The following is a 12,863-nucleotide window of genomic DNA, read 5'->3' as shown; positions in this document are numbered from 1 at the left end:
CCCCAAATAATTTCCCCTAGAAGCCTCAGAGACCTCTCTCACAGCGATCTCAACTCCCGACATGTTCAGAACATGTAAAGATCATCGGCTCCCTCTAACTGACATTTCGGGCAGCAGGAATTTTCCGGTATCCCCATTTTCCATAACATCAGTGGTGTAAGATAGACTATATGGATAGTTCTGACCTTCTCTCTGCCACATTTAAAGACAACACTACAGGAGACTCCGTCACATCCTCCCACTCTTCATCTGACAACTCGCCAACCACCAGTTCCCATTTCCTGCGCACCGCATCCATCTGGTCTCCCAACACCTTATTTAGTATCACTCTGTACAGAAGGGATATAAGACCCCTCATAGTGGCGGCCTAAACCTCCCCTGACATCACCCCTATCGAAGAGAAGACTAGTTTTCTGGCAGACATGTTTGCATGTGTTTTGCATGTTCTTTTAGGTGCAAACTTCTTGCACAGGTATTTAAGAAGTTCCTGCAAAAGTTGGTAAGCTCTGTCAGGGCAGTGCAGGTAGTGCCAGATTCATGAAGAACAGATGCCAGATTCATGAATGCCGATCCTGCAAATATTTAAAAACATGGATCTCGGCATCTCAAACACATCTTGAAGCTGCTGAAAAGATTTCAGCGTCAACCATCATACAGCTGCTGCAAATATCCAACTTCCCTCTGAAGTACAGAGGTACAGAGAAGAGCATGTCCTAATCATAGCCCTTTATCAAGGATCCTTATAAACTATTGTAATGGGGGGAATAGATTGAGGTAGAACACACAAGACAGGACATTGATCCCTATGCTCCAGCTCCCAATATGCCCTGTCTGCTTGGCTCTGTGTTTCCTAATTGAAATGGGACAACCACGAAGACAGTCTCTCCCTAAGCCATAATAGGCCATAATAGGAACATCAAACAGACACAAAAGATTAATCAACAGTCCAGGTAGCAACAGAGAAAGGTACAACATTGCAGATACAAAAGAATAGTCACAAAACTAGAGCTAAGATTGAATAACCAGAAGTAAGGATAACATAGTTAACCTCACACAGAGCAGGTAATGCAAATTTTTAACCAGCAAGGGGCAAGGTTCTGCTGATCCAGAGCCAGGCTGGAGAGGAAATGGTTGTAGTGATTTCAGTCGGCCGCCCAGCAAATAAACCACTCTTTACATGACTCAAAGAAGGTGGCACACAAAGCCATTGTCTCCTCAGTCTTACAACATGGACCAAGGAAGACGACGGCACAGATGTGACAACTATAGTCTATGAGTGATCAGTGAAAAACTGATGCAGTTAGGCAATAGCAAACTGACAATATTGTCAAAGAAGAGCAGGGATGAGTATCTTTAGTGTTATTTAATTTTTTTTTACACTGGTTGATTTTCATATACATAACCTTGCAAAAGATGTCATTTCTCAAAATACAAGCCCTCATATGGCTATGTTCATGAAAAATAATTAAACGCTAAGAAAGTAAAAATGTAAAACAGTTTCTAGATAGATTGTCTGTAGGAGAAAGATTAAGAAAAGCCAGGATGAATTTAGTATTTATTTTTAGTAGAATATACATTTTATACTTTGTCCTCTTTATGTGTCTCTTTCCTAAATGGACAAAAATAAAATATCATTCAAAGACCCTGTTTATGGTGAACTGAAAAGAGAAGGGCTTATTCCTGAGGGGCTTATATGTAGGCCTGGTCTTCATTCATGAATGGCCTCTTGCTTTAGGTGGGACCTTGGCACTTGTGTTACTTTATTGTGTTACCTCCGCAAAGGTAAAAAACAGGAAGCAGCTAGAATAGGAGCATTCAGCGTGTTCATTCAGTATTCAAGTGTTAGTTCTATAAGTTCAGAAAGTTTCTCCTTGCCTTGTTCTCTTACAGGCTCTTTAATAAAGACTTGATAAAGTGAATTTCCTAGTTTTCCTAGTTCAATGCTAAGTAATATTGAAACATAGGAAATGTTATTTCCCGTTTTCTCCTCCTGTTACTTCTAGTGCCATGCTGTGATCTTACCCATTGGTATTTCACTACATGGGCACAGCTGTGACGTGCAGGGGTTGTTCCATAAACTAAGAACAGAAGGTGAACAGAAAGGGGCTCATTTACTAAGGGTCCAAACACTGCACTTTCGTCGGGTTCCCCGAATATTTCCGATTTGCACTGAATTGCCCCAGGATTTTGGCGCACGCGATCAGATTGTATTGCATCGGCGCCGGCTTTCACGTGACAGAAATTGGGGTGTGGCCGTCAGACAACCCGACGGATTCGGAAAAACCCCGGAATTTAAAAAAGAATTTGTGTTGCAAGATCAGCACTTACATGCATCGGGAAGAAGAAGGTGAACTCCGGTGGACCTCGGCGCAGCAGAGACATCTGCTGGATATTGGGCACACGGACCTTAGTGAATCCCGGTAAGTAAATGTGCCCCAAAGCATTCAGTTCAATGCAGGTTGCCTTCCCTTAAACTTCTGTTATATTCAGGCCGCTGTGTTATTTTTTCCACTATTTGATAACAGAAGGGGGAAGGAATCTGCCTAATGCAGGTGTGAACTAAGCCTAATACAGATCACAATTGTATATAGTATTATACCACTGTTGTAACACTGCTCATAAGTCTAAGTTCACACCCACCAAATTCATTCCATTATTAATAGCAGATAATGGGGCACATTTACTTACAGGGTCACTGGAGTTCACTGAAAGTGCATTGTCCGTCTATAATGCAGCTTGCGGTTATTCACTAAGATCGTGAATGTGTCGCTTCCCTGCTCAGGTCCGACAGAGTTCGCCATCTTTTTTGTGGTGCATCTTTAGCATAGGGCATGCGACACAATTTAAAAGTTAAATACTGTGCTCTGTCTGAATCAGTCAGACCGTCCGACGGCTCGCCCCCTAACTTGTGTCCAATGGAAGCAAGCACAGCAGCTCCACAAAAGATTCTCGTGCGCCATAATAGCAGCACAGGCACTTCTTAAATACCTGTACAAGCCGTTTTAGCCCTGAAAAAGGTACACAGTCCGACAAAAGTGCACAGCGCGACCCTTAGTAAATGAGCCCCAAAATAGCAGTCTAGCAGGTCGATTAAAGTCTATGGGGGAAAGGGAAGGTGAAAGAGACTTTTTTCTAGTTTCTAGTTTGTTATGCTCTCCTTAAAGGAGAGTGCAATGGAAAGCAGGTGTGAACTCAGCCTTAGAAATAGTGTCAGGTAAGGAATTTTATTTCTAGAATGAATGGATTCTATTACTGAAGATCTAAGAAAACATATGTGAAAAGCAATTTATTTGATAGGAAATTCCCCTTTAACCCCTTCCATTACATAAAATCAGTGCGTTGCAGACGGTAGGGGCTAATCTATCAGTAACGTTACTCATTTCTCTGTCTGCTCCTCCTCAGGTTCCATGGCATCATTTCTCGGGAACAGGCGGATGCTTTGCTGTGCGCTACAGAAGGATCGTACCTCATTAGAGAAAGTCAGAGGCAACCCGGCTGCTACACATTGGCCTTAAGGTAGATAAGAGCAGCGCTTGGCAAGAGGTCTGACCCCAGCCAGGAATTAGTTTAGCTTTGTTTTTTCAAGGTTAATTATCTATTGATTTGTTGAGGACTCCGTTAAGAATCTGCTTGTTGTTTCCTATAATATATTCTATTGTCAGGTCGTTGATCAGATTGTCCATGGCTGTTGATGACATGACTATTCAAGGAGAATAAATATGTCCTCTCTTTTATTCTTGTCCTTTTTTCAACAACCTATTTCTCAGTATTCACCTGATCACAGCCGCTCACTTATTATCACATGTTATAAAACCATAAACTGACTTCTGCGTTGTATGGGTACCAGCAGGTGGGACTGGAAATGCCCTGGGGATGGTTGGAAACACTATTGGGGTCCGCACAGTGTAATTTTTGGGTATCTTAGGTTTATTTATGTGTTTCGAAGGCAGACTACCCACCTCATCAGATCCGTGGGGAGTAAGACGCTGGTGTTGTATGTGAACCATACTTTTATCCTTTTACCAGCAGGTATTACTGGTGTAAGGGGTTATGCCACAAAACTAATTACTTCAAAAAGCTCCCATAGAGGTTAAAATAGGTCAAAATCCTATTCATAATGGTTACCTGGAATTATAAATACTTTTTTATTTTGATGCTTGTGCGGCATCTATTCTGTGTCATAGTAAAGCAGATGTGGGAGGGGCCTAGCGGGCGCATGCACAGCACTGACAGAAGCAGTTTAACCACAAGTCCAATAATGCTTTACACATTCCTCTCTCATTGATCTTCCACCGTTGTTACATCACTGCTTTTGGAGTATGCTTCCACCTGCTGTGTTCAAGTAGTCCCTACACCTACTGATCCCCAGCACAGCTGATTCTGCTATAGAAACGCCATGTCTCCTCCACCAAAGCCCTGATACTGTTTCATTCACCTTTCAGTCCTTGTCATCGTTTATGTGAAATACATATAACAGCTAATAATAGCTAAGCTATATTTTTTTCAAACCCATATAAAAAAAATTAAATATGATTTAGGATTGACTGCTAGGGGCAATTTAGGCAGCTTTACCATAACAGTTTTTATAAATATTTTTTCTCATATCACATATATACTATACTGAGGACTAACAGGTGATATACTGTATATATATATATATATATATATATATATATATATATATATATTACTATGGGGGGGTGAGGGTTGATCATATGCCAGCATATAATGCATCTCTGGTCTCCTGTTACCTGTTAAATCCGGCAAGGGTTGCACGTAGGAAATTCTGCACTAGGCCAACCTGGCGTAGAATTGTGCCTTAGCTTTCCCTGGGAACTGGAGCAGGCTATGGGCAGTGTGTAGGCACAGGGCAGGAATGTCTTGCAGCAGCCGACCTGCTGTGAAGGTGGCATAAAGGGGTAAATAGGTGCAATTCCTGGCCATACGCCAGGAATTGTGGTTATTTCATGCTTGTACTCCTGATTTCAGGCGCATAAGCTCTGGTAAATTCATCCTACACCGATTACTATACTCTGGCTCCTGATGCTGGTTGTATACACAAGCATCAGGACCCAGCATGTAATTTGATTAAAACAAATATGATAAAAACCAATTGTGAAGAATTGTGATGGTCTTTTATTCCATAATGCCAAGGCCATGTGCATCTGTGCCTATAGAACACCACACAGTGTAGTGGTGGGTTACCTTCCCGTATACTCAACATATATCCCCTTCACACTCCGGGTTGGATGGTGCAGGGCTTGTATGAAGAGGGGGGTTTTCTGAATATTGCAGCAAACACCCACCACTAACAACCCTGCCGATTCTGCCGCTGGCATTTGAGAGACGGCAGTGCATGGGTGCTGTCATCTTGGTTTCGATCGTCGCTCCCCGAAACATCATCGGGGGCCAGCGATCGGTTGCCATGACAGCCTCGGGTCCTTGTCAGACCCAAGGCTGTCTGGTTTCTGCAGATTCTTTACAATGAGCCAGTAGCTCATTGTAATCAATACTGTGTAAAAATGCCATATACTGCAATACCGTAGTATTGGAGTAGATGATAGGAACAATCAGAACATCTAAGGTTAATGTTAATCATACACATTTGTTTCAATTTTGAAAATGTATTAAAATGCAATTAAACCTATATAAATTTGGCATCGTACCGATCCAAAGCATAAAGTAAAGTTGTTATTTGGAGCACACTGTGAAAGTCGTAAAAACTTAGCCCTCAAGAAAGTGACGAAAATGCAAAAGTGACACTTTTTTTGTCAATTTCTTCAAATTTTGATTTTTTTTCCAGCTTCGCAGTACACGGGATGGGATAATAAATAATGTCACTGAGAAGTAAAATTTGTAACACAGAAAATAAGCTTTCACACAACTCTGTACACGGAAAGATTATGGATTTTTGAAGGTGGAGAGTGCTAGTGCCTATATAATGATACCGAACATGTGTGAATAGGAAATCAGAATAGGTAATGATAGGAGATTCCAACAGGGGTGTCTAAGGGAATCACAGTTCTCACATCTGGAACGCTAGCCCTGTGTGGATGATAATGCGCATGTGCAGACAAGCCGGTATTGCGATCTAGAACTGTAGCAACAATCTTTTGTAGGAAATCTACCATTTAACTCCATCCTGATGAACCAGGAGCAGTTACTCATAGATCCAGGGACCGTGAGTGTGGTGATCATCTTTTATTTGTTATCCATGGCCTCCTTCCTTCTAAAATCAACTTTTAAAATGATGTTAAATGTAAAGGGTTCTATGGCGTGTTACCAGGGCTCCTCAATGCTGCAGATTCATAGGATGTTACACTACAATCCCCACCCCTCCACATGGAAAACAAATATGCTAATTCACAGTGTCTGTATCTATGAGTAAATTGCCCTGGTTTATTAAGCAGGAATTTTTTGGGTCGATTTTTACACAGCCACAGGCGCTTCACTGTCACTTATTTTGGAATAAAAGAGGACCATACTTCTTTACCAGAATTGCTTTGAAGTGCTGCTTACTGGATAGTGACATGATATAGATAGATAGATAGATAGATAGATAGATAGATAGATAGGAGATAATTATAAAGGAGTCCTCTGGATAGTTTCCTGCTAGTCAAGAACAGGGGTCTGCAACACCCCTGCCAACGTATAGGCAGAGGGGTATTGCGAATGAGGCCCTCCATCTGTACCCCCTCCCCGCAGGTGAGCCTGCACAACTCACCTCAGGGAGAATACAGTCATTGTTAGGCACCAGCAGCTGTAGATACTGCCTGAACAGGAAGGGTTAAGTATTGTAAGATTGTCATCCAATGATATTACTTTATGTGAACTGGAGTGTGATTGGAGAGTGAGCCACCACCTGACCACAAAACCCCTGGACAGGAAGGGGCAAGTCCTCTTAGGCCCCAGCTCCTGACAAAGGAGCAGTTCCTAGACCCGAGATCTCACCATAGGAGAAGCTCTTGGAATCTAGCTACTGACACAGGAACAGCTTTTACCACCAGCTCTTCCTAGAGAGCACAGATCTGTCAGTGACCAGAGAGACAGTGTGTAGCACACCTTCAGTGCTACACATAGAATTACCACCCAGGACAAAGTTGTAGCATCCAGTACAGGACACAGCTACATCCCAGCCTGCATCTACTACCAGGCTGGTGAACCTACTCCTGAGCATCACTCTCCATGACCACTCCAGTAATCCGGAATAATCCTGTAATCCGGGATCTTTAACAAGATCGTTTGGCCCATTGCCTGCAGTTGTTCTAATAAAGAACCGCGAGTTATTTTGCACAATGTTGCCTCTGTCTGATCCCTGAATACGGCTGTATAACCACCACGAGCTCCCCATCCATTACCCAGGGACATATATTATAGACACTAAAGGGTTGACACAGGGAGAACCAGTACCTCAGCCTCTCCCTCCATATTTTCTTGCACACACCACCTGCTGGAGACCTGCCAGGCTGTAGGACAGCCCTCCGGTCCCTACACCAAGCACAGTGACATCAGTGTGCCCTAGGCCACAACAGCCAGCCACTCCGGTATTCTGGGCCCCTGTTGCCTCCAGGCCCCAGGAAAAGGCTAGGCCCCGGTGGGGGATGTTGCAGGTCCCTTTATAGGACAGCAGGGTAGTAGAAAGGGATGCTCAGTAGTCAGGACTTACAGTAGGAGGACTGCAGGACATGTGTGATATGAAGTGAGGTTAGGGCTCAGATCCTTTACTTGTTTCGACTAATGGTGGATACATGGTGGAGGGGAAGGGCTGCTACACTGCAATATGACAGAGCTACAAACATGTGAGGGGCACACTCTGCTCCGGAGGGACCCTCTTCCTTCCTGGGTGTATTTACCTATAATGTGCCCCTGTTTGCTCTGGTGGGGTCTGGTGTTGGCTCTGAGACATGTAGTGCAGATCACAGCCTGCACTCGGCTACACAGCTCATTTGACCCCTCCCACTCTCTCCCATTGGCTGCTCCCTGTTAGCTGGTCTCCTTCAGTCTGAGGCAGTGGAGGAATCTGCAGTCAGATATGTGAACTGACCAGTAGAAAGTGAATCCTTCTGCGCAGACTCGTCCATGGGAGAAGAAGGCAGGACGGACACAGCTACCAGCAGGGGGAGCCAGCAGTCAACTCAAATCAGGATAACTCAGTAAGGCTGCATATTTTTAATAAATGTAAATGGTGAAATTATAGTTTACAATGCACTGAGCTGAACTGTGTCCAGGTGCTTTGGTGGCATAACCCCTTTAAGGATTGTCTATCAATTAATTTTTCTGGACAGTCCCTCTAAGTGAATTATTTCTGTATAATACAGATCATGGCTTTTGATTTATTTAGTTTTGTGCTATGAAAATACCTTTAATTGATAACAGTATATATAATGTAGAATTAATACATTGTTATCTAATACAGTGCTGAAGAAGGTTATTTAGTTTTTTATCTGACATTTGTGTCTCCAGGTTTGGTCTCCAAACATTAAACTACAGACTTTTCTACGATGGAAAGCACTTTGTGGGGGAGAAGAGATTTGAGTCAATACATGACTTGGTAACTGATGGCCTTATCACCTTGTATATAGAGAATAAAGCTGCAGAATATATTGCGAAAATGACAACCAACCCTATTTATGAACATATTGGATATGCATCCTTACTAAAAGAAAAAGTTACCAGGAGGTTAAGCCGAACAAAGAGTGAACCAAAGCGAAGTCAGGTGTCAAATGAAGGAAATAGTTCTGTTGAAAAGGTGAGTGGTGACCACGATACAATTTGTAGTTGTGACATAGGAGTGGGACTATATCTGCCTGACACTGGGTCAGTATTGTGATGGCATAAATCATTTGTCAGGTTGAGGTTGGGTCCATACATTTTGGGTGCATTACTTGCAATGAATGATTCAATATTTGCATGAACCAGACAAAAAACCTTCTCACCTGCTCAAGACCCTCCACATATCCTCAGGGTCTACGATCCCTTGTTTGAAATGATGGTGACATGTCCATATTTTGTGTAACCATTGAGGCCAGTGATTGACCAAGTGGTCATGTTGATGAACATGTTGTCATCACCCCTAATCTGGAAGTGAACATCAACAATGGAAGTGTCTCAAGGACTAAACCCCTTATATTTTTCTTAAAATAAATAAAGCTAGAGAAAAAGTAATTAAAAAAATACACAGTTTTACAGAATCTCTATTTTTGGTATTTTTTTTCTCTATCACTGGTAGTAAAATATCAGTATGTGGTTCTTCAGTGTGTGAGGTTTGATAACCTTATCATTACTGACATACTTTTGACTATGGATGACTAAGGTTTTTATTCCTGCGTGATGTATCCACAAGAACAATAGCCAGTAATGTGAAAGTAGAAGGAAATGATATAGCAATCTCTGCAGAGGATTGCATTACTTGATATTACAAGAAACAGATCTGCTCTGATTGTGACAAATTTTATGTAACTGGAGTTGGGCCAGTTGCACACGAACCGTGTTAAAAAAAATGTTCAGTGTTCATTCAGTGTTTGGTCTGAGTGCTATGCATCAAAGGTCCACATTTATCAAAAACAGTGCAAACAGCACTATGTGCAGTTTACCTGTGGAGTGTGCAGGGGGCGCCAGATTCCAGATTTTTTTTTGTGCACTTAGTTCATGCTGCAAAATTGTGGTGCAGACATAATTGTGGCGTACAATGGACAGAATTGTGATGCACGATCCAACTAACACGCCCCTTTAGGTGCACATTTTTTCTGTCTTGTCAGACACTGTGCAGCCATGACCCAAAACTGGCACAGACATTTTATAAATACTTGTGGAAACAGTTTGCATTTTCTTTCTAGTGCAAAGTAAGACAATAAACTGGCGCAAACACTGATGTGGCCCATCACATCAGTTTTTTCAGCTAGCTGAGATTCTCACAGCTCTTGGTTACTTGAAAATTGCGCAGAAAAAGCTCACTGCACTAGGACACCTATGCATGGAAGTAGTGTATTGGCGAGGCTGTAGTAGAGTGTAGTCCCTGTAAGACCCAGTAGGAGTAGTCGACAGAGAGGGAACTATGGAACTAGGGTCCATCGGAAGCATTTCCGTCGGGTTTCTCGAATTTTTCCGTTTTGTGCTGATTTGCCCCAGGTTTTTGATGCACACGATTGGATTGTGGCGCATCGGCGCCGGCTTTCATGCGACACAAATTGGGGGGGCGTGGCCGTCGGACAAACCTACTGATTCGGACAAACTGCGTAATTTAAAAATCAAATTGTGCACTCAGATGCACCAGAAGAAGGTTAACTCTGGCGGACCTCAGCTGGGAAGCGACACATGCAGGAAATTGGACGCAAGATCTTAGTGAATCGCGGAAGCTCCAAATCCTCTTCGGACATTCTGGCGGCAGCATCAACGGGACGGGTAAGTAAATGTGCCCCACAGAGTCTCAATCCCTGACCCTAGGTACCACACAATAGGGTTCTTCTGCTTGAATTCAATTAGCCGTTGAATTGCAACTTGTCTTAGGCTACATTCACACTGCCGTATGGGGGACGTATATATGACCGACGTATATACGGTGTATATACGTCCCCATAGACGGCAATGGGCGCATGCCACCGTACAGGAGCAGTATGGTGCAGCATGTGTGGCACCGTTCCGTAGCTGGGATAAAGATAGGACAGCGCCTCTATGGAGAGGGGCGGAGGTGAGCGGCGCTCATCCCCTCCTCCTATCCCCAGCACCAACGTGTGCCCCTTGGTACTACGCTATGACGGGCACACTTTAGTGTGAATTTAACCTTACACAGGCTCCTATGAGCAGGGAACTATTTCAGAAACAGTATTTCAGAAACTGACGTTTTCTAACAAGGAACTTGTGAAGGAAGATGGTGGGATATCATAGTCTGTGACAAATATAGAGAAAAGCTACTACATCTCTTATCGCTTCCAAAGCCAAAGAGCCCAGGGGTGAGGAAGTCCACCCCTGTCTAAATATAAATTTGCTGATTCTGCGCTGTGTGAACTGTAGATAGTTGTGGGAAAATGTTCCTCCGATACATATCAATGAGTTATAATCTTCCTAAGAAGTGCGGACAGGATTTTATGTGTTGTATTTCAGCCTCAATGCGATTTTGTAAAATGTGACTCGCGGAAATAACACTTTTCATGGATTTCACAGCCAATTTAAGTTTATACATCTGTGACCTTCATTGGCAAACAGATTAGCAAGAATTTCAGTTATAGCCGAGGCTTTTTCCTTTGGGCAGGTTAATGTCAGTTTAATATAGAGGTAGCAATGAGATAAATCACTAGAGATAGAACTATGAAGAGTTTAGCCTCAGGTATCTGATGTAAGGAAACCCTCTAGTCTGAGACTTCATCTATAAATGTTATTCGATGGATTTATTCTGATATTCAGACTTTTCAGCCTCTTTACTCTATTCTATCCAGTGACATTTTGCTTCCATAGCCATCGCCTGAGCATGTGACATCTTAATTAAAAGTTTGATGAAGCAATTGATTAGTTATACATTCTCTACAAAAGGGAATGCTTTTACAAATAAAGAGCCCTGTGTCGATAAATGAAGAGTTTCTAGTATTTTTATTTGTGCAGGAAATACTAAATTAGGTTATCCACTAATCTGAGACAGAAATGAAGGGGTTAAAAAATGGCTGCTTTCTTCCATAAACAGCTCCTCTCCTAACCATCTGTGGTGTGTTTGTGGGGGTGTATTGTAGCTAGAAACACCAAAGGAGGCCCATATGCAATCAATGCCGCCCTCCAAATATCCAATCCAACAAAAACCAAAAAACAGAAGAGCTTTAAATGTATAAAATATAATTCACTTTATTCAACATGATACATACATAATACGAACACCACTTTCAAGAGGGATTCCTGAAAGTAGGAAATATGAGGGGAATAGGCAGTGTCCCAGATGGATATGGGACAGACACAGAGAACCCTTGGCCCCCCTATCCTACTACTACCTCACCAATAGTGCCAAAAGGAGATGTAAATGAAGAAGTGTGTCCAAAAAGTAGGACAAATTTTATAGGGCAGTGGACCTAAGTATTACTATCAGAAACTGGTCAACCGGAGGTACCATCCGGCACTAATAATCCACATCATTAGACAGGTCACACTTACCCAAGGGCATGGTGTAATAGGCACGGAGGCAGTCAAGGGGAGGGCCAGCTGGAAAAAAAAAAGGGAAACACCCCTGCCAACTTATAGGCAACGGATTAGTTGCGAATAAGGCCCTTTACCTGTCAAGATCCATATAGGGAATCTGATCAACTCACCAAAAGGATAATGCAGAGTGATCTCGGATATTAGCAGCTGTAGATTCTGCCTTAACAGGGAACAGTTAAATGGGTGTAAGTTATTGACCAATGAGTTTAGCTGTATTGTACGCTGGAGTGTGATTGGAGAGGTGCTATCACCTGACCAGGAGAACCCCTGGGCAGGGAGGAGCGTGAGGTCTTGTCTTTGAGCACATGTTCAGAGTGAGAGACTCCAGAGTGAAGAGAGAGACCGTGTCGGTACACCTTCAGTACTGACACAGAACCAAATCCCAGGACCAGAGTCAGGAGACACAGATCCAGAGCTGCAACTTCCACAGTTTGGACACAGCTCTATCCAAATTCTCCCAGCCTGCATCTACTACCTGGCTGGTGAGCTATTCCTGAGGACCACTCTCCATGGCCACTCCAGTAATCCAAATCTGTTTTGAGACCGTTTTGGCCGTTGCCTACTGTTGTTTAATAAAGAACCATAAGTTTTTGCTCAACGTTGCCTCCGCCTGATCCCTGGATACGGCTGTTACCACCACGGGCTCCCCATCCATTACCCAGGGACTCATACTAAAGACACTAAGG

General features: G+C 43.0%; 1 protein-coding gene across 2 annotated transcripts in view; it reads left to right on the top strand.

The window, feature by feature from the left end:
* CHN2 (chimerin 2) overlaps window positions 1-12,863 on the top strand; it is a 219,834-nt gene that overhangs the window by 98,166 nt on the left and 108,805 nt on the right. For both annotated transcript variants that reach the window (XM_072153703.1, XM_072153704.1), the window contains exons 5-6: window positions 3,403-3,516; window positions 8,464-8,749. In XM_072153703.1, the coding sequence (XP_072009804.1) occupies window positions 3,403-3,516; window positions 8,464-8,749 (400 nt within the window). The remainder of the gene's footprint in view (window positions 1-3,402; window positions 3,517-8,463; window positions 8,750-12,863) is intronic.

The sequence above is a fragment of the Engystomops pustulosus genome, chromosome 5 (genome assembly GCF_040894005.1).
Source record: "Engystomops pustulosus chromosome 5, aEngPut4.maternal, whole genome shotgun sequence".
NCBI classification, from domain to species: domain Eukaryota; kingdom Metazoa; phylum Chordata; class Amphibia; order Anura; family Leptodactylidae; genus Engystomops; species Engystomops pustulosus.
This window is presented reverse-complemented; position numbering and strand designations above follow the sequence as displayed.